Source organism: Myxine glutinosa, chromosome 13, assembly GCF_964187855.1.
Source record: "Myxine glutinosa chromosome 13, kmMyxGlut1.1, whole genome shotgun sequence".
NCBI lineage: Eukaryota > Metazoa > Chordata > Myxini > Myxiniformes > Myxinidae > Myxine > Myxine glutinosa.
The window spans coordinates 58,515,742-58,537,733 of record NC_136273.1 but is presented as its reverse complement, the minus strand read 5'-3'; the positions used below and the strand labels follow the sequence as shown (position 1 = coordinate 58,537,733).

Genomic DNA, 21,992 nt, shown 5'->3' with positions numbered 1-21,992 from the left:
ATAAATGAAAAAGAAAGTAGGCCCTAACTGTCAGAAAATTAATTTTGATATATCTCGGAATTAGAGGAGAAAAACATCATTTAAGAATAAGAATAAAAGCTTTAATGCAGTAAAACAGAAAAATCTTTCCCAAAAAAATTCCTGGATCCGGAATAATATCCTGAGCTTCACAAAAAAACTAATCAATTCTTCGTTATCCCAAGGGCAATCATCCCACCAACTTTCATCCAAATCCGTTCAGAACTTTTCCAGATACCTTGTTCACAAACACACGAACATACGAACACACATACGCACACACACACACACACACACACACACACACACACACACACACACACGGACGGACGGACACGATCGAATGCATTACTCCCTGGCGGGAGTAAATATTATGTAAATAAAGATTATTTTTCGAGTATAATTGTTCCTCTTTATGTTGTTCCCTGACTTTGATTATATTGTTGTTGTTATGACAGTTGTATGAACACGGGAGGAACAACAAGTTGAAACCATCAGCTTCTTTCACGCCCTTTAACCCCAGACCCTATTCATCAGTGCCTCCCCGACCTACATCTGTTTTACCTCCAGGTACTGCTGTGTAATAATAACAATACAGTAAAAATAATAATAATACCAATAACAATAATGATATCTTTTCAAGAGTTTTCACTATAATTGTTATCAAAATCATCTCATCTGATGTACTAATCAATGAGGCCTCCCCGTTGTTTAAAAAAAATGTTATTACAAACTACACATGACTGAATACATTCTCCTCCACCCCCTCTCCCTCCACTCTCCCCCCTCTACTCTCCCCCTTCCACTCTTCTTCCCCACCACTCGCCCTTCACCGGCCCTCTTCTCTCATCTCAACCACAGGCTGCACACAAAATGATTCTTAAGTTCCTTACATGGCAGTCTAGTGGGTATGTCTGTGTTATGGAGGGGAGGGAGTTTTTCGTAAATATTGACAAAGTTTTCTACAGGGTAACATCAGTTGGCAAAATGTTTCAGTGAGATGGTCCCCTCCACTATCTCCCTTCCCAGCTCCTTCCCCTCTCCCTCCTCTCTCCCTCCTTTATCACCTCTCCCTCATCTCTCTCTCTTCTCCCTTCTCCACATGGAAATATAAATGGATATTTTTGACTCATATCAAATTGAGCTAACCCATCATGTCCATCTCTTAGGATTAGGTAACTGATAATGATAATAGTCATAATGATAGCACATCAAGTGTGAGATATGCCATTTTATTAATCTCATCCATGTTTTTGTTTTTTTAAATTACCACTAGTAGAGTACCCGCCCTACTGGGTGATCATGTTCCAAGTGTGCAACACATTTTTCTGCCATCTCTTGTTGAGACTATTTTTGGCTGACACAACTGCTTTGACTTGGATTTCTTGCTGATTTCCTTTGGTAATATTTCTGGCTATCTGTTCAAATTAGGTGGCCTTGGTTTTTGAGGCATCTCAATTCTCCAGAATGTTTTTTTTTTTTTAAGATAACAATGAAAAAATATTATTCGAAAAAATTCTGAAAAACGAAGTGTCATAGAGGCCATTTTGTTTCCACTTTTAGATTATTATTATTATTATAATTATGAGAAAAAACTACAAAGTCTTTTGGGTTATCAGGGTCATTTGGTTCCTCTGGGTCTTTTCAGTATTCTGGGTCTTGCTTCGTCTTCGTGTTTTTTGGGGTCTTCAGGGTGTTTTCAATATTCTGGGTCTTTGGGGTCTTTAAGGGTCGTTTAAGGTTTGGCTCTTTGGGGTCTTGTGGTTCCTCTCGGTACTTTGGGTATTTGAGTCTTTTCGGTCTTCGGGGTCTTTTGGGTCTTCAGATACTGGGGTCTTTTGGGTCTTTGAGGTATTTTGGATCTTTGGGTATTTTTAGTCTTCAGGGCACTTTGGGTCTTTAAGGGTCTTCAGGATGTTTTGGGTCTTTGGGATCTTTTCAATATCTGGGTCTTTGGGGTATTTTGTATCTTTGGGGTCTTTTTGGTGTTCGGTGTCTTTTGGGTAATCGGGATCTTCAGGGTATTTTCGGTGTTCTAGGTTTTTGGGTATTTGGGGTCTTTTGGGTCTTCAGGATATTTCGGGTCTTTGGGGTATTTTGGATATTTTCAGTGTTCGGGGTCTTTTGACTCTTCTGGGTCTTTTTGGTATTTCGGGGTATTTCGGTATTCGGGGTAGTTTGAGGTTTTTTGGATCTTCAGGATATTTTGGGTCTTCTGGGTCTTTTGGGTATTTGGTGTGTTTTGGATCTTTTCGGTGTTCGGGGTTGTTTGGCTCTTCTGGGTCTTTTCGGTGTTCGGGGTATTTTGGGGTCTTTTGGATCTTCAGGATCTTTTGAGTATTCTGGGTCTTTTGTGTCTTTGGTGTATTTTGGATCTTTTCGGTGTTTGGTGTCATTTGGCTCTTCTGGTTCTTTTCGGTGTTCAGGGTATTTTGGGTCTTCAGGGTGTTTTGGGTCTTCAGGGTCTTTGGGGTATTTTGGTCTTTGGGATCTTTTCAATATTTTGGATTGTTTGGGGTGTTTTGGGTCTTCGGGGTCTTTGCAGTGTTCAGTGTGTTTTGGGTCTTTGGGGCTTTTGGGTCTTCGGGGTATTTTGTGTATTTGGGGTCTTTTGGGTCTTCTGGGTCTTTGGGATCCATTGCGTCTTTTTGGTCTTTGGGGTATTTTGGTTCCTCTTGGTCCTTTGGGTCCTCAGAGACTTTTGGGTCCTCAGGGTCTTCTCAGTCTTTTGTGTCCTAGGGAGGATAGAGGGGTCTTTTGGGTCCTCTGGATACTTTAGGTTAAGTATTTCAGGTTTACAATTGCCGGTGGCGTCAAGTCAGCTGTCCAACCAATGGGTGAAGAGCGGACATACATACATACATACATACATACATACATACATACATACATACATACATACATACATACATACATACAAGCTCTTGCTCCATTATATATAGATTGAGCTTCAGTGTATCTGTCCAGCACATAACTTTTTTTAGCAATTGACCTTTTGCTATCAAATCCTCAACAAACCTTTATTATGAGAATATGGAGAACACAAATTCAAATATAATGTAGGTAGATATATATACACAAAGAATTAAGTTAAGCACCCCCCCCCCCGTTTTTTACAACCTCGCACATTACAAGTTTGTTGTCGTCAAAACAGTGTAATATACCCATGATATTGCTATATTTTCTGGAGAAGTGATATTATGGTCACATAAAAACATAACAATCATGCCGTTTTCAATATTTTATTCTGAATAATTTAAGGTGAAATTTTTTGGGAATTTTAGGCATATTTTCACCTCAATTTAAGTATGGAGCTATAGGTCCATCACGGACAGTGTGGATGACGTTTATGTTTTCTAACATACAGTCATTGTTCTGAGAAGACCTCTAGCGATCTTTGCGTCAATAACGTGTGTAGGACCCACGTGATCGGATCACTGACTCAACCCTACGTCTCATAGACCCTGTAAGCCGTCGTATGCGTTGCTGTGGCAGGTTGTTCCATTCCCGATGTAATGCACGTTCCAATTCATCCAGATTGGCTATTGGAGGGACCATCTTCGCAATTTGTCGTCCCAACATGTCCCAAACGTGCTCGAGGGGGTTCAGGTCAGGACTGTACGCAGGCCAGGGGATGGTTGTCACAGCACCTTGCTCCAGCAAGGCTCGGACGCGTCTCGCACGGTGAGGCCTGGCGTTGTCATCCATGAAGATGGGTCTGCTGGCGAGGGTGTGGTCATCGAAGTGCGGGATTACGGTGGTATTCAGGATTTCCTCGGCATATCGCTCTCCGTTGAGGTTACCTCGCACAGTTATCAGGTCCAACTTACAGTCATGGGAGAAGCATCCCCAGACCATAATCGAGCCACCACCAAAGGGTACCGTTGGTTGAATGTTTTTAGGTGCATACGCGGTGTTTTTGTGGCGCCACACCCGAACACGCCCATCTGTCACGTACAGCAAGAACCGGCTTTCATCCGACCAATGAACTCGCCTCCAAGACCGGATGTTCCATCCACGTCGCGCTAGGCACCATGCCAAACGCTCCCTCTGATGTCGTTCGAGTAGCCTTGGACGCTTGATCACTCGTCTTGACCTTAAACCGGCCGATTTCAGGCGGTTCCTCACGGTACGGTGACATAGCCTTCTGTTGGGCAGCCAGTTGTCCTTCAGGAAATGGCACGAGGCGAAGGGATATCGTCGCACCAGTCTCAAAAGCGCTCTATCTTGGCGGACTGTTGTCACGCGAGGTCTTCCAGACCTTGGGCGGTCCTTCACCGCATCCGTTTCCTGGTGTTTCTGCACCAACCGACTGATCACCGAATGGTGGTAACCAAACGTTCGAGCTACAGCTTTTCTGGACATTCCGGACTCGATCATGCCTATTATCCGCCATCGTTCTCTGTCCGACAACCGTCTACGAGCCACCATTACGAGAAAATGACCATGTAACCCCCACACGGGCTCAGGCGTGACTTGCAATAACCCGTGATGATAGTGCATTTACAGAAAATCACGACCACGTGGATGATAACACGTGCTGCACGAGCGATGGGCGTCACAGATGAGTGCACTCATCTGCATTTCATCAATGGATAATTGCTAATGTCATACCAATCATTATTTGATCTCACATACCTTAGAATATATGCCAATGTATACATATACACAAAGAATATATATTAGGGGGTGCTTACCTTAATTCGTTGTGTAGGGGTGCTTAACTTAATTCTTTGTGTATATATAGATATACACAAAATAACAGCACACATACATATATACATATACACTACATGACCAAAAGTATGCGGACACCCAAACATCGAAAATCTCATTCCAAAATCATGGGTATTAATATGGAGTTGGTCCTCCCTTTGCTGCCATAGCAGTGTCCACTCTTCTGGGAAGGCTTTCCACAAGTTGTTGGAACATTGCCGCAGGGATTTGCTTCCATTCAGCCACAAGAGCATTAGTGAGGTCGGGCACTGATGTTGAGCGATTTGGCCTGGCTCGCAGTTGGCTTTCCAATTCACCCCAAAGGAGTTTGATGGGGTTGAGGTCAGGGCTCTGTGCAGGCCAGTCAAGTTCTTCCACACCGATTTCAACAAACCATTTCTGTATCAACCTCGCTTTGTGCACGGGGGCCTTGTCATGCTGAAACAGGAAAGGGCCTTCCCCAAACTGTTGCCACAACGTTGGAAGCACACAACCGTCTCGAATGTCATTGTATGCTGTAGAGTTAAGATTTCCCTTCACTGGAACTAATGGGCCTAGCTCGAACCATGAAAAACAGCCCCAGACCATTATTCTTCCTCCACAAAACTTTACAGTTGGCACTATACATTCAGGCAGGTAGCATTCTCCTGGCATCTGCCAAACCCAGTTTCGTCCATCGGACTGCCAGATGGTGAAGCATGATTCATCACTCCAGAGAACGCGTTTCCACTGTTCCAGTGTTCCAGAGTCCAATGCGGGCGAGCTTTACACCACTCCAGCCGACGCTTGGCATTGTGCATGGTGATCTTAGGCTTGTGTGCGGCTGATCGGCCATGGAAACCCATTTCATGAAGCTCCCGACGAAAAGTTGTTGTCCTGACGTTGCTTCCACAGGCAGTTTGGAACTCTGTAGTGAGTGTTGCAACCGAGGACAAACGATTTTTATGCGCTACGCACTTCAGCACTCTGGTCCTGTTCTGTGAGCTTGTGTGGCCTACCACTTTGCGGCTGAACTGTTGTTGCTCCTAGACGTTTCCACTTCAAAATAACAGCACTTTCAGTTGACTGAGGCAACTCTAGCATGGCAGAAATTTGACGAACTGACTTGTTGAAAAGGTGGCATCCTATGACGGTGCCATGTTGAAAGTCACTGAGCTCTTCAGTATGGCCCATTCTACTGCCAATGTTTGTCTATGGAGATTGCATGGCTGTGTGCTTGATTATATATACCTGTCAGCAATGGCTGTGGCTGAAACAGCCAAATCCACTAAGTAATAGGGGTGTCCGCATACTTTTGGTCATTTCTAGCTGTTGTTTTGGTCAAATTTATTTTGAGAACTGTACAAAACAGAAAACGGACACGGACGGGCTTTGCATTTTGGGGTGCTTTCAAGTTATACTTGTCTTCAATCTGCACTGAATAATGTATAGTCAGGGCCCTTAGGGATATTTTGGTTCAAATTCTTCCAAAAGCATCAAATTTGGCGCAGATGTTGCCCATGCCATACTCTTTCGATTTTTGACGGGCGCCAAGGGCGGTATGATCCGGGGACCATACCGGTCCATCCCGCCATGTCACCTGACCTATGACGTCATAATTAGGATATGCATCCAATCACATGGCGTACTATAAGTGGTCAAAGTTCAAAATGAATCGATCGAAAAATGAAGGCAGGGATCCATTTTTGAGGTTTTCATAAAATCCAATATGGCCGCCAGGTCACATGACCTATGACGTCATATTTATGACATGTATACAATCATGTATACATGAACCCGGATCATGATCGCACAAAAATTAAACACAAGGATATGGCATACAGTTCATAAAACATCAAAATCCGTACCTTTGTAATTAGACTGATGAACTGCATATGCCTGAAAATTAGGAAATAGACATGTAAATATTTCCTCTAATTGTCAAAAATAAGGTCAGAGTTCGATTACCCAACCCAGAAACATAAAATGGTGAACCTCGCGTAAATCTTGACAAAAAACTTTAAAAACCGACACGTTTGACTCAAAAATGACCTTTGAGATGACCTTGAGGGTTGACCTTGACCTCGAATCATCCAAATAACATCATAATTGGATTCCTCGACCTCGAAAACCCCTGAAAAGTGGTATCATACATGATTCCAACCCTTTTGGTTATTTAACTGATTTTCCTCTAATCCGGGTGGCGGCCATTTAGTATTTCGCCAATATGGGGCCCCCTGGGGGGGGGGGGGCGCCCGTCAAAAATCGAAAGAGTATGGCATGGGCAACATCTGGGCCAAATTTGGTGCTTTTGGAAGAATTTGAACCAAACGGCCCGAAAATATCCCTAAGGGCCCTGACTAGTAATTATCAACCCAGTTACAGGTACATGTTTTTTTCATCTTTTTCCTCTGCCTTTTCTTTCAGCTCAGTTGTCTGTCAGGACAGTCTTTTGGGCCTGCCCCTGGTAACATGTGGGTTGGGTAACTGCGACACCCTGTCAAGACTAAAAGCAACATCTGACAAAGGACGGATGAGCTCTCAAAGGGAGCCAATGGCCATCCAGTAAGAAGATGGTGTCTTCTAAAAAACACCCATCCAGTTTGGACCAGTTCGAGTCATACCAAATACATTAAAAATGGTACATGCTGCAACCCTTGCTTGAACGGACAATCCCCATCGGTTGGCATCCATGGGAAGGAGGAATTCAGCATTTCTTCCTGAGAAAATGCCCCACCGAGTGCGGTGAGAAAAGCGGTGCCATTGTTATGACGTCACCGGTACACAGAGTATCCCGGGAGACGGTAGTGACAGCATTTCCCCCAATCTCAGTGGCTATGTTAAGTGTTTGTCTTATCAATATGTGTGTGTCTGTGTGTCATTTGTTGTTATCTGCATATGCGGGATTCAGATGGTGGAACAAATTCCTCCCAGATCTCGAAGTATCTGCCTCCGTTTCAGTTTAAGGGATCATGATTAATGTTCCAGTTGGTGAAGTTTTCTTATTCTCAAAGTTTTGTTCCGAGGGCTCTTTGAGGAGCGCCACTGGGCCTCGGACAGCTTCCAACTGCAGTTCATTTGGCGTAATATTCCCAGGGATGGATTTTAAGATCTCTGGAAGGTTCATTTTTGTCATTGTCGTTGCTCCAATATTCACTGGTACAATTTTGGCGCTCTTCAGCTTCCAGGATCTTTTCACTTCATTTTTGAGGGCTTTGTGTGTGTGTGTGTGTGTGTGTGTGTGTGTGTGTGTGTGTGTGTGTGTGTGTGTGTGTGTGTGTGTGGCAGCTCCATTACAGGCCTTAGACCATGTATTTAAAAAAAATCCTCACTTTGATACCTTTCCTCTTTCCCACTTGTAGTTATCATTAACAGGTACTTAATGTGACTTTATTTCTCGACTTATCCTGAGTTAAATATGAATAGCAGTGCTACGATTATGGTGTAAGATTGTTTTTAAAATTCTTCACATTTCCTTATGCTTCTCTCAGTGGACAGGTTGGAAGAGGGAAGGAGAGGCCCATCCGCAACAGGTCTCACCTCTCCTGAGGCACCTGAGATCAGGAAATACAAGAAGCGTTTCAACTCAGAAATATTATGTGCGGTGCTTTGGGGTAAGTAATCTATTTAAAGAGAATTGTGGGGTAGGGATAGTTGGGCACTGGCCAGAGGATTTAAAATGTTCACAACTTGTCATCTTGAGCACCCCATATGTTCTGTCAAATGGCTTATGAAGCCCCACACCGACCACCAACATCATGCTCTGAAGTCTAAACCAGGGATACTTCCACTATTGCTTTCCTTACTGTCCATGTCATTCCTTTCCTCGATCCACCTTGCACCATATACATAAAAAATAGATAATCTTAATTATGAAGGAATAATATGAACTTTCATTGAGCAATACAGGGAGAGTACATGTTGTGCTCTTTCTTCCTTCAGTTGTTTTCCAAACGTTTAAATATCCTAGTTGCATGCACATACATGACAGGATAATTAAACTGTACTTCCTGTGAACTGTTACTTGGGGAGGGTGGGAAGAACCCCCAAATAACCACATGGTAACAAGAACCACAAATCTGGGTAATGTCATGAAATACAGGTGGTGCCAAAAAATTGGAAACACCAACAGAATGTCACTTAGCAGGGTGTTGGGCCTCCTAGTCCATCCAAGACGGCCATGGATACGACATGGCAAAGAGTCAACAACTGTCTGGAATTGTTCTGCAGAAATGTGGCACGATTCTTCCACAAGGAAGTCCTCCAATTCACGTCAGTTTGATTGAGGTGGAAACAGCTGTCTTAAGCACCTTTCCAGACAGTTCCACAAATGTTCTATGCGTTTGAGGTCCAGCATTTAGAGGGCTGTGGAAGCTGAGTAACTTCGTCCTCGTGCTCATCAAATCACCTGGTGACACATGCGTCCTGTGGACCAGAGCATTGTCTTCCCGAAATACAACCCTCACAGCAGAGAAGAAATGCTGCATCATGTTATGCAGATTATCGCTCAGGACAGTAATACAGCACACTGCATCAACCCTGCTTTTTAATGGTAAGAGTGGATCCAGGCCATGCCATGAAGTCCCACCTCGCATCATTATGGACCCGCCAGAACCTTTTACCTTTGAAATCAGGCACTCGGGGCTGTAGAGCTCCCTGGGCTGTCGCCACACGTTCATTTGTCAAGAACATGGTCAAGGACAAATGACTTATCAGACCATATCACATTCTTCCACTACTCAACAGTCCATTGCTTATGCTCCTCGCACCACTGAACCCGCAAACGGACATTGCCACGTGTTATGAGCAGTTTATGCATAACAATCCGGTTATGGTATCCCGCCCTGTGAAGTTCCTTTCTGACAGTTTTTGCCGATACATGATGTTTACGTCTCAAGTTGAACTGCCCACACAGTCTGTCCGCCATTGCTGTCCTGTTTTGCCTCGCAGTCGGGACTAATGCCCGTGCATCACTCTTGTCGAGTATGTGCTTCCGTTCACTGTTGCCCTTCAATGATGACATCTTTCCTTCTTTTCCCCAAGCTGACATCACCTTCGAGACAGTTCCTCGTGACACGTTAGCAATTTACGCAGCATTTGTCACTGAAATGCCTGCCAAACATGCACCAACAATAATTACACCCCATTCAAAGTCGTTGAGGCCTCCTCTCTTGCAGCCATGCTGGGTTGCAATACCGAACTCGAGCCGCAGCCTGCTTATATATATACGTACATGACGAGAGGACTACTGGGAAGAGATTTGCATATTTCACATGCCAATCACGAATGTGTGACGGCCCCATACTTTGTATACATGTTATAAGGGGTTTGTGTAACTAGGTGTTTCCATTTTTTTGTCCACTCTCTGTATTTTGCTTTCATATTGGAACCTTTTGACCGAACTAAACAAAGCTTTCTTGTGCTTTGAATAAGTTAATATCTGTGTCTCTTGATCTGTCACTCACAGGTGTTAACCTCTTGGTGGGCACTGACAATGGTTTGGTCTTGCTTGACCGCAGTGGACAGGGTCGGGTCTACCCCCTCATCCCTCGCAGACGTTTCCAACAGATGGACCTTCTGGAGGCCAACAACCTGCTGCTCACCATCTCTGGTCATTTCCTCTTATTTTGATTTCCTTACCTTGATTAATGAGTCGTATTCCTTTCTCTTTTTACCAATGCAAACGTTGCGGTTCAGCACAGGAATTAAACGTAAAGTAAAGTAATTGGATTGCATCAATTTTACTAGTCAGGTTGTTCAATGAATAAGTAACGGGAAGGTTATGCAGAAATAGACAAGTATAACAAATAGGTTATGAGCCAGACCCTCAAAATTTGGTCAACGTTACCATCCAGGGGGAGTAATGCTATGTATGATTTTGACAAGGTATATGTTCCTTCCCGAGATATTGAAAATACAATCGTCGCCAAAAATATTGTCACCTTTGCACTTTTTTCAAATAACTCCCAATTTTCTCTAAACAATAAGTTGAAATTGACAAAAGTATTTGGTCTCCACAATTCTTTATTTCACTGTTAATATTACAGAACCTTTGTTTTTGATTCAGAACTTAATATATCCTTTTAAATCAGAAAATAAAAAGAAATGGCATTGACAAAATTATTCACACCCGAGACTTAATGTTTGGTAGCACAGACTTTGGACAAAATAACTGCAGTCAAGCGCTGCCTATAGCCATGAATGAGCTTGCTCCACCTCTCTACTGGCAGTTTCACGCACTCTTTTTGTGCAAACTGCTCCAGTTCTCCCAGATTTGAAGGTTGCCTTCTCCCAACTGCTGTTTTCAGATCTCCCCACAGGTGTTCAATAGGATTTAGTTCTGGACTCATTGTTGGCCACTTCAGAACAGTCCAACGTTTTGTCTTGAACCATTCCTGGGTGCTTTTTGAAGTGTGTTTGGGGTCATTGTCCTGCTGCAAGACCCATGACCTTCGAGGGAGAGCCAGCTTTCTGACACTGGGTTCAACATTGCGCTCCAAAACGCCTTGGTAATCTCCTGATTTCATGATGCCATGCACACATTCAAGGTACCCAGTGCCAGAGGTAGCACAGCAACCCCAAAACATCACTTAACATCCTCCATGTTTGACTGTAGGGAAGGTGTTCTTTTGTTTGAAGGTTTCATTTTGTTCTCTGTAAACATAGAGATGATGTGCCTTATGATAAAGCTCTAATTTGGTCTCATCTGTCCACAGGACATTCTCCCAGAAGGAATTTGGCTTGTTCAGGTGTGTTTTGGTAAACTCTAGTTGGGCTTTCTTATTTCTCTGTCTGAGCAGTGGGGCCCTCCTGGGTCTCTGACCATAGAATCCCCTTTCATTGAGTTGGTGACGGATGGTGCGAGTTGAAACTGTCGTACCTTGTGTCTGAAGGTCAGCTTGAATCTGTTTGGCAGTTGATCAAGGTGCTTTCTTCACTATTCAAACAATCCTTCGCTGCAATCTTTGATAAAGTTATCTCTTGCGGCCATGTCCAGGGAGGTTGGCTACAGTGTCATGGGCCTTAAACGTCCTGATAACATTGCGTATGGTGGACACATAAACATCAAGGTCTCTGGAGATGGACTTGTAGCCTTGAGATTGTCCATGCTTGGCTACAATCTTGTGTCTGACCTCCTCAGACAATTCTCTGGTTTTCTTTCTTTTCTCCATGCTCATTTTTGTGCACACAGTGATGCAAAACAGCAGAATGACTCCTTTTCTCCATTCAAACTGGTTGAATGAGTGATTTTTATATTGCAGGCACCTGCAACTCATCACAGGTGAGTACAATTCCAAAGTAAAGGAGAATCACCTGCTTGAAATCGAATTATTTCTAACAACTTCTAATAGGTGCCAACAATATTGTCCAAGCCATTTTAGGATTTCTGTGTGGAATAAGCTAAGATTATTAATTTTTTCGTTTTTTTTTTGTTTTGTTCCACTGCAAACCAAAGAAATACATGTGTGGACACCAAAATATTTTTTAATTTAAACAATTTTTTGGAAGAAATGGTGCATTATTTGAAAAAAGTGCAAGGGTGCCAATATTTTTGGCCACAACTATATATGATAGCATTCTAGAACTCTCAGCCTTCTCTATGTTAGCAAACTTTATCCAATCTTGCCCTAACGTGTGGAAAACTGCAGTTTTTGGACCTAAAATCACATTGGTCAATTTTCAAATCAGCTTCCGTTGCCCACAAGCACCTTGAAATATGAACTTTTTTTTTACTTGAAATAGTCTTTTATTACTTGAAATAAATCTGTTATCTTCTGCATGTAAATAGTGGCTTTTATTTCAATATCAAGTGCCAACGTCAACAGTTTGTTCCACAACAACACTAAACTAGGACGCAACTTCAAAAATGCATACGTACACACATACCCCGTAGATCATTAAGGACCATGAAGACCTTTAACACCCCAAAGACGCTTTAGACTCATTAGACCAACTTGGACCCTTGACCATTTAGAGCTTTAGACCTGTTGTAAATCAAAACTCAGACCTCTTTCAAGTAATGAGGTTTTATTGAACTATATCTCCACTCATCCTACAACACAAAATAAAGCACAATCATTAGCACTGCAAAGGAAGCAATCAAAACAAACATCTCCTCCAAGCCCCCCGCAAGCAAGCAATTACGTACCTGTTAATCCCGATAGTCTCTTGGCACTAAGGTAACAGAACTGCCACGAGACCGAGCGCCGAACAGTCCACAGTCTTATATAAGCTCCCTCAAGGTCGGCCCTCCGACCGAATCTTCTCTTCCATCTCGAGACATTACATCATATTTCACCACAAGACCACTTGGACTTTTTTTTTTAGATTACCAATAAATGACAAATAAATAATATTACCAATATTACAAATAAATTTGAACAAAAAAAGTTTGTATTCAGTCAGGTCATTATCCTCAGTTAAAACAAGCCTGTGCCTCTGTGGTGACATGTGGTGATGCGAGCATAGAGGCATATCAGTTATAAAAGACAACTCCAAGAGTTAATAGCACTTTTATTAGCGACACTATTATGTGTGCTCGTATACTGTATATCAAAAACGATCAGGCTCACTGTATCCAATTTACAGTGTCTGATATCCTTGTTTGGATACAGTTGTAACATTTTTGAATGACTTTTCATGGTCGGAAAAACCAACTTTACAGAAGTTGGATAAAGGTTACAATTGGTACAAATGTACCATTTGTGAATTATTTTGTGAGAACTGGTCACAGAGAGTGATGTGATATTATTGTCATTGGGAAATACTCTCCAGTCCAAGGATCATTTTTGTTAGAAATCTCATGATGATCATCGCTCGGCACCATATAATCAGCTGTATTTAAATCTGTCACCAAAGGTTATGCTTTCACCCCTGTCTGTCTGTCTTATTTGTTTGTCTGTCTATTTGTCTGTGAGCAGGGTATCTCGAAAAGTTATTGACGGATTTGGACAAAACTTGGGCGACTGGTTGGGTGTGTGACATGGACGAATTAATTCGATTTTGGTGAAGATCCGGATCTGCATCGGATAATTTATCAAGTGATCCTTCACCATTGAGTGATAGATAGGGCCAAAACTATTTACAGCACGATATCTCAAAAAGTTATGGATGGATTTGGACAAAACTTGATGGATGAGTTGGGTAGGTGACAAGATTAAGCTGATTCGATTTTGATGCAGATCCGGCCTTTTTTAGTGGAATACAAAATGTACACTTTCAGCTTGGCAGAGGTATGCGCTCACCCGAGTGCAATTCCAGTTGGTGTACTGAGATACTGTAGAGTAAAGAAACATCATAATGGTGTCCTATGTAATACTATTGAAATATTCATGCTATCGGGGCTGGCTGTTTGATGAAGTGGTTAAAGACTGGTTTGATTCTAAATTTTAGCTGATGTGAGTTAAATTCCCAACCCAAGTACGGGTAGTGGGCAAAGTAAATGGAAACACCAATGTAAAGTCACTTAATAGGGCATTGGACCACCATGTCCTGCCAGTACGGCCTGTATGCACCGTGCCATAGAGTCCACCAGCGTCTGGAGTTCTGCAGGAGGGATGTGGCACCATTCTTCCACTCCAAAGTCAATCAACTCACACCTGTTTGATGGAGGTGGAAAACGCTGTCTCAGACATCATTCCAGAATATCCCATAAATGCTTGATTGGGTTCAGATCTGATGACAGAGAAGGCCATGACATATGGATAACATCAGTGTCATGCTCATCAAACCATTGGGTGACCACACGTGCTCTGTGGATGGGTGAATTAGGGGGTCTCCTCTTGCAGCCATTCTAGCCATCATTATATGGGAAACCAGGCCTATGCAGCATTTTATACATGACCCTAAGCATGCTTGGATGTTATTTGCGTAATTAAAACTTGAGCCACACCTGTGTGGAAGCCGTTGCTTGATGTCCCTAATTTACCCAGGGTTTCCATTTTTTCCCACTACCTGTAGATAATTATGATGGACAGACTTTGACTCAACGCCTTGCCAGCTGTCCCGACAGTTAGCCAGATTCAGTATGATGTCATTGACGACCTGGAATGGCTGCTTACTCTCGCAAACCTTTATTTAGCAAGTGTGCCATGTATGTCTAACAGCATAGTTGAATTGGCTGGTTTATGGCATTTCTTTAAACAGGATGCCATATAATGTTTTCTGAAAGGCAAACAAAATAGAGTAACGGAAATCCTTGGTGCTGTGCAGGAAAGAAAAACAAGCTTCGAATTTATTTCCTATCATGGCTGCGCAACAAGATTTTGCATGATGACCCAGAAGTGGAAAAGAGACAGGGCTGGACATCAGTTGGGGATCTTGAGGGCTGCACTCATTATAAAGTCGGTAGGTTTCCCAGCTTGCACTACTTTTGTGTTTTATCTGGGCCTTGGAATTTGCCAAATATTTATCGAAAGATAACAATTCATTGAGAGACAGAAAGTGAATGAGAGTGATTGTCATGTACTTTTGTCACGTCACAGTAAAATTTGAGCGCATGCGATTCCTGGTGGTTGGCCGGCGGTCTTCAATAGAGATCTACGCATGGGCGCAAAAACCCTATCACAAGTTCATGGCATACAAGGTGGGTGAGACGGAGTGTAAGAATCAAGGGAATGCACCAGTTTTGAGAATCAAGGCCACTACTGCTAGGCATTTATTGTTTGAATTAATAGATTAATTCCTTTGTTGGACTTTTCCCTGGTAGGAACATTAAACGATGCATAAGTGAGAAGAAAGGCAATAAGTGGCATTAATTTGATTTTCTGTCAAAAAAATCGTTTGCTTTCAATGAAAACTGTATTAATATTTTATGGGGACTTTGAGTAGATAGATATGAACTCAGAGGGTAGTTTAATGTTGACGTGGAATCAAAATCTATGGAGACTTTGATGAAACTTCACCAATTTCTCAAGGTATTTCCCTGATAGACCTACGCACTTGTACCATCATATTAAGGTGCCAGTCACCGGTCGTTTTACCTGCCAAGTTTTCACATTAGACGGGCAACTTTCACAATTTATTTATTTTTTCAATGACACCCCCTTTCATTATTATTGCAACAAGCCCCGAACGTCAATTTGTCCAATCAGAAGCCTTTGCCAATTCAGCCCATGGGCCGACTAAACTGTTTAAATGCTCAGGAGGACACCAAAGCTAGCTCGGGAGTAATGTTATCAGGAGCAATGGATAGACAAGTTATTGAATGACAACAAAAGCAATAAAGTTTAATTTCAATTATGAACTCTTTAATGTACAAGTTCCAGCAAATTCAAAAGCAAAATATCCCTTACGTGTAGACGGACAATAAGGAATTTATAAACGAGCAAAAAACTGCACATTTTTTTGCATTCTTTTCTTTGTTTTCATGTCATATTCAAAAAAAATCATTTTTATACCGTATTAGATTATGCTGCAAAAGTACCAAAATTTTGGCATAATTAAGTCATTTTTATGGTCACAAATGGATGAGAATGCAACAGAGACCTTTGAGGAACCTCTGGCATCTGCCACCTCCCCACACCCCATATCCCTGGCTTGTATTGTAGTGGTAGGACCCTAGACTGGCAATATTTCATTTAGACCTACAACTGAAAATACTAACTACATTGCAGCCTGGTGTTGGCTTAGCGGTTAGGGTGCTGGCTTGGGAGCCTAGGATCCTGGGTTCGAATCCCGGTCGATCGCTGAATTAACGTCAGGGGGGTTGACTCAGCCTGTCATCCTTCCGAGGTCGGCAAATTGAGTACCAGCTTGCTGGGATGAATGATCCCGGTGTGTACCCTGGTTTAGAATAGGTACACCGTATCCCTGCGCATCATAAGAGGCGACTAAGGGTTGGCGTCAGGAAGGGCATCCGGCCATAAAAAAAAACATTGCCTCAAACAGGGAACCATGATTATCATGGGGCCCGCAAGGCTAACCCTCGCTATAGCAGGGAAAATGGCCTTAAAACGATCATTCATTCATATTCATTACAATCAATGCCATCGGCATAGACATCTTTGAGACAGATACGCTGTGGCCACACCAGTTGCATTTTCAATCAAATGTGAGGTCCTTTTGTACTCACCTTAGGCTCACCTTATTCAACTTCAACTTGGAATTAACACGTTTCCACACTTGGCAGTGCTGGTAACCAATTCTGAAAAAAATATGTCAATTCTTTAAAATTATTTGTTCAACATGTTTTAATATTTACTTAATATAAATGTATGTATTTTAATATAAATGTATTTTAATATAAATGACAACAGTTGGTTGCTCAGGTGAGAATGCTCAAGGTCGTTAAATAATTTACTGTTATTTTTTTAACTCATTCTGCCATTTAAATAGAACTGCATGAAAGACGTGTATTACCAAATTGTACAGACCAGTTTGATGTTCTATTACAGAAAACTTCAGGATACAAATCTGCTCCACATTACACATGACTAGAAATGGCCACCATCTTGGTTTTGCCCAGAATGCTTTGAGCAGGATTGATGCACTTGCTGAACAACTTACTCAGAGTAGATAATATGATTGCACAAAATATCACCAATCGAATTATTAATTTTCCATGTTCAAGTTATTGTGACGTCTGCTCAGGAATTTTCAGACCTCAAGCACAAACCTCTCTTGGTGGACATGACAATGGAGGAGGGTCAGAGGTTAAAGGTAATATATGGATCGACAGAAGGATTCCACGCGATTGATGTTGAATCGGGAAGCTCCTACAACATCTACCTGCCTACACACGTATGTACCTACATAACATGTGACTTTATAGTCATTGCTTGAGTGAAATTGCTTATTACGTTTCAGTGCATTGATGATAATGTGAAACAATTACTGATTCATTAAATATGTCAAAACTGTATTATCTACAAACTCTCAAAATGACCTTTATCTAGCTTATCCCAGGATATCCTCAAAAGGTATAGGTGTGCTCAGAGATGGCGCTAGGGGCATGCAAACCATGCATTTTTATGGGGCCCCAAGACAACAAGTGGCTCCACACAAACTATCCTGGTTCACAATCTTTTGCGATGGCCCCTGAAGGACTAACCTATGGTGAATGGACTAACCCATGCAGACGGCAGAACTTTGCGATTTTATCAGAAGTTTGCCAGAGCACCTGTCCCGAGGATGAAATGAAACTACCCCAGCGGTTGAAAAACGAAAAATAGCTCAAAGAAAAGGCGAAAAGGGTTGAAAATCACCAGGAAGTAACTTTTTTTTGTTACACAAGTGGCAGAACCAGAATAAGGTCCTAGGTCTAGCACATGTGCGGTGTGTTCCATTAAAAAATCAGCTTGTAGAGCATTCGCCAAGTGGCTTAAGCACTGAAGCAAGGACTCCAACAAAACGGTTGATAAGGAATGGCTGGCTAGGCAAGCGATAGCAAGCTGATTGCTAATGAAAGAACACACCTGGATCAGCCTCTTGCATGAGTTTGTGTTTACGGCTGGTGGTGTCGGGTGACACTGTCGGGTGACCTTGTATGGGATTACTGTTATTCTAATCACATAAAATAATTTGAAATATATCTCCGCAAGCAGCCAGGGGGGATTTCGTTATTTCATTTATTACTGCCAATTTATACAGGGTGGGCCAAAAGTCACTGAAGGTTTTCTTTTCTTTTTAAACTTTTTATTTTTAAATAAAGATTAATTAAATAAATTGCAAATGGCAGTTCAATTCATGGAATTTGGTTTTTTTTGATTAATTGTGAAAAATAATGTCCTGCAAATGGCCCCCATTGGCTTCATTGCAAAGTCTTGCTCTTTCCAAAACATGATTCATTACAGAGGACAAAACTCCTTGATCAATTGCTACAATTTCCTCGGAAATATCAGGATCGTCCCTTAAGAGTTGCTGCAATTTGGTTACAAATGTAAGTCGATTTGCTGGATCTTGAGGTGACATTTCGTGCACTATTTGAATCTAGTAAGGAAACAGCAACAAATCTTTCTTCATTATCCTTCGCAATGATCTGAAGGTAGAGGCACTGTTTAAAGGGGGTAGAGGCACTGTTGTCTCGAAGCAGACTAGTTAACCCCTCCCAGCCCTTTTTGCTCTGCGAAGAGACAACTTTTTACATTTGTCTTGTTTCAGTCCAAGGGGCTGGTTGTTCTTCTTTTGCTTTCTTTGTGTATCCCCCCACCTCGAGTGGCCTTCTGGCTTTGTGGCGGGTAATATCCCATTTAAAAAAATTATCTTGACATTCCGAGCTGAGTTGTACTTTTACGAGTTGTTGTTCCTGTGTTTTCGTTAACACTCTCCCTAACACGGTCAATGTTTTCCGGAGTACGACTTGTTTTTGGTCTTCCACTGAGGGCTGAGTCAGGAACAGACTCCTTTGACTCAAAACGAGCAATCAAGTTCCGAATCGTGTTTTCTGATGGTTGTTCTAGAACATTAAAATGATTGCGAAATTAGCTTTGAGTTTCTTGGAGTAATAAAATTCAACAATTTTCACGTGCTGGTCATTGGTAAATTTCTTCATAATGTATCTCCCTGGTCTTCTTTATTTGTAAAAAAAAAAAAAAAAAATTTAATTAATTAAAAATCAACAAGTTATTTTTAAAAAAAAGAAAGCCTTCAGTGACTTTTGACCCACCCTGTATTATTGTACTATTATTATTATTAATATACAAATATTAATATTATTAGTTTGAACAGGTTGAGATGGTTTGGTCATGTGTTGAGAAAGGATGAAAGTGACTGGTTGAGAAGAGTGATGGAAATGAATGTAGAAGGAAGTAGAGGACGGGGAAGACCGAGAAAGACTTGGCTAAAGATGGTGGAAGAAGAAATGCGGGCAAGGGGGTTAACAAGGAGAGATGCAGAAAATAGGGCAAAATGGAGAAGATTGTCATGGGGACCGCAAGGCTAACCCCCGCTCTAGCAGGGAAAATGGCCTTAAAATGCATGTTGTTGTTGTTGTTGTATTAATATTATTCGTTTGCAATACTGTCGGACCCCGCTATTCGCGGTTCCACTATTCGCGGAATCCACGGTTGATAAAATGCGACATGTTTCTCTACTCACGGAAAAATGTCCCGCCAATTCGCGGGTTTTTTTTTCTTTTCGCGGCTGTGTTCTGCGAAATTTCGGGGGGTTTTTCCTCCTCTATTTGCAGCCATGTGCCACGAATTCGCGGCTTTTCAGGGGTGCAAAAAACATTTTCACGAGCTGCTAGCTTGACACATTTATAAAACCAATCTTTTACCAGCCATGCATAAAGCAGGTGGACAACGCAAAAAAAACATCTTATACAAGCCGTGAGCATGACCTGCTTATGCAGTACAGTGCAGTACCGTACATTCACAGCTGTGTGCTTTGCGTTTTCATGGCTTTCATGGCGTGAATTTTAACCGCACTATAAGCGAGCTTCATGGGATATCCCACCTGATGTGTAAACAAGTCAATTCCGCGAATTATACAATTAAAACGCTTCATTAAATCGATTACAGTTTGCATTTTATACGAGTTTGCAATTTCAATCTATTATTGAAATTACCAGATATGCTCGATAAGGCATCATCCAATAACAACCCCCACAAACAAAGGGCTCCCACAGATACCCACAATGCTCGCAATCGTACATATAAATACAGATTGTGTCCTCCATCTCCATCATTGTTCTCGTCCTGTTGCTTCGACCTGTGTTTTTGACTCACTCTGCTCATCGTTCAATCATGGCTCCCAAACGCAAGACCAGTGCCAGAGATGCGTCGACCACCAAGAGGCAGAAGAAACTGATGTGCCTGAACCAGAAAGTGGAGCTGCTCGACCGGCTTTCGAGAGGAGAGAGTGCGGCATCTGTGGGCAGGCATTACGGCGTCAACGAATCCACCATTCGCTACATACGGAAGAAGGAGAAGACTATTCGTGAGAAAGCTTCAGCGAGTGCTGTATCGAATATGAAGGTAGTCACCCATGCCCAGAATGTCCACATGGAAAGGATGGAGAAGACTTTCAGGTTATGGATCGTGGACAACACGCAGACGATGGACTTAATGCTGAAAACCATGATGCTGATCCGTTCCTGCTCATCGAGGAGGAGTTGGACGCCATTCCAAAGGTTTCGGGGGGTGGGGGGGAAGGGGAGGCGGGCAGTAATGAGGGAGAGGTGCCGAGGTCCAACCTCACAGTCCAGTTCTTGGGCGAGTTGCTGAAGGACATGCAGGCGATTGTCGACAAGTTGGAAGATGCTGACCCAGTCGTGGAGAGGTACCTCAAGTTCAAGAGGAGCTTGGATGATTTGCTTCTCCCGTACAAAGAGCTGCATCGAAATATTGGGCAATGTAACAGCCAGCTCCCCATCACCCATTTCTTCAGCCCTGCTCCCTCCACCTCAAGATCACCAGCACCCTCTCCAGCGTCCTCACCAGCATTCTCACCAGTGTCCTCTTCTCACCAGCGTCCTCTCTTCACCAGCATCCTCACCTTCTCCTACCTCTCCTGGCTCTCCGTTAGTGCACGATTTTGCTGCACCATAATTTGTGTTGCCCTCAAAGTTTGAGGAAATCTTGGGATTTTAATTCATCACCATCATCATCACATCATTTGAAAGTTGTGTGTTTGTAAAATAAAAATTTTAAACGGTACATGATGGTGTTGTGTTTTTTTTACTTTCACAGTACGGCATGGTTAAGCACTTTTAATAAATTATAAGCGCATTCCTTCAATAAATTGGAATGGTACCTGGTGTTGTGTTTTTATTTATTTGTAAGCATTTTTGTGAAACTGTAATCATGTGCATTTGCGGTTGAAAACATTTTAAACTTTAAAAAATTTCCTCTATGAATCAGGAACCGCCGGGAACCTATAATGTTTCCCCCTTTTCTCCATTGAAACAATGCCGTTGCATATTCACGGGATTTTCATGGACCTTCGCGGATTTTCGTCGACTTTCATCGACCTTCGCGGATTATCGTCGACATTCTCTGCATTTGCGTCACCATTCGCGGATTTTGCCTCGCCGTTCGCGATTTGATCCTCTTTATTCGCAGATTTTCATGACTCGGGAACCCATCCCCCCTTTTCCATTGAAACAATGCCCCGTTATTCGCGGGTTTCGCTATTCATGGATTTTCCAGCAACATATTCCCTGCGAATAGCGGGGTCCGACTGCACTGGAATTTTAATATTATTATTATGCTATTATCATTATTCTTGTTATTACTTTTGTCATTTGAAGTGGTATTGTAAAAATGCCACGATAAGGTGGAATGACAGTCAAGCTACTATATACAGTCACGTGAAAAAGTAAGTACACCCCATGTAAA

The 21,992-nt window shown here is 42.3% G+C and overlaps 1 protein-coding gene across 3 annotated transcripts in view; it reads left to right on the top strand.

Annotated features, from left to right (window-relative positions):
• The window catches only part of LOC137415939 (traf2 and NCK-interacting protein kinase-like), a 353,089-nt gene that overhangs the window by 324,194 nt on the left and 6,903 nt on the right, over window positions 1-21,992 (top strand). For 2 of the 3 annotated variants that reach the window (XM_078767554.1, XM_078767553.1), the window contains exons 22-27: window positions 477-588; window positions 8,205-8,327; window positions 10,181-10,324; window positions 14,926-15,060; window positions 15,198-15,298; window positions 17,305-17,454. In XM_078767554.1, coding sequence (XP_078623680.1) covers window positions 477-588; window positions 8,205-8,327; window positions 10,181-10,324; window positions 14,926-15,060; window positions 15,198-15,298; window positions 17,305-17,454 — 765 coding nt within the window. The remainder of the gene's footprint in view (window positions 1-476; window positions 589-8,204; window positions 8,328-10,180; window positions 10,325-14,925; window positions 15,061-15,197; window positions 15,299-17,304; window positions 17,455-21,992) is intronic. The other variant, XR_013621224.1, reaches the window with a different exon arrangement.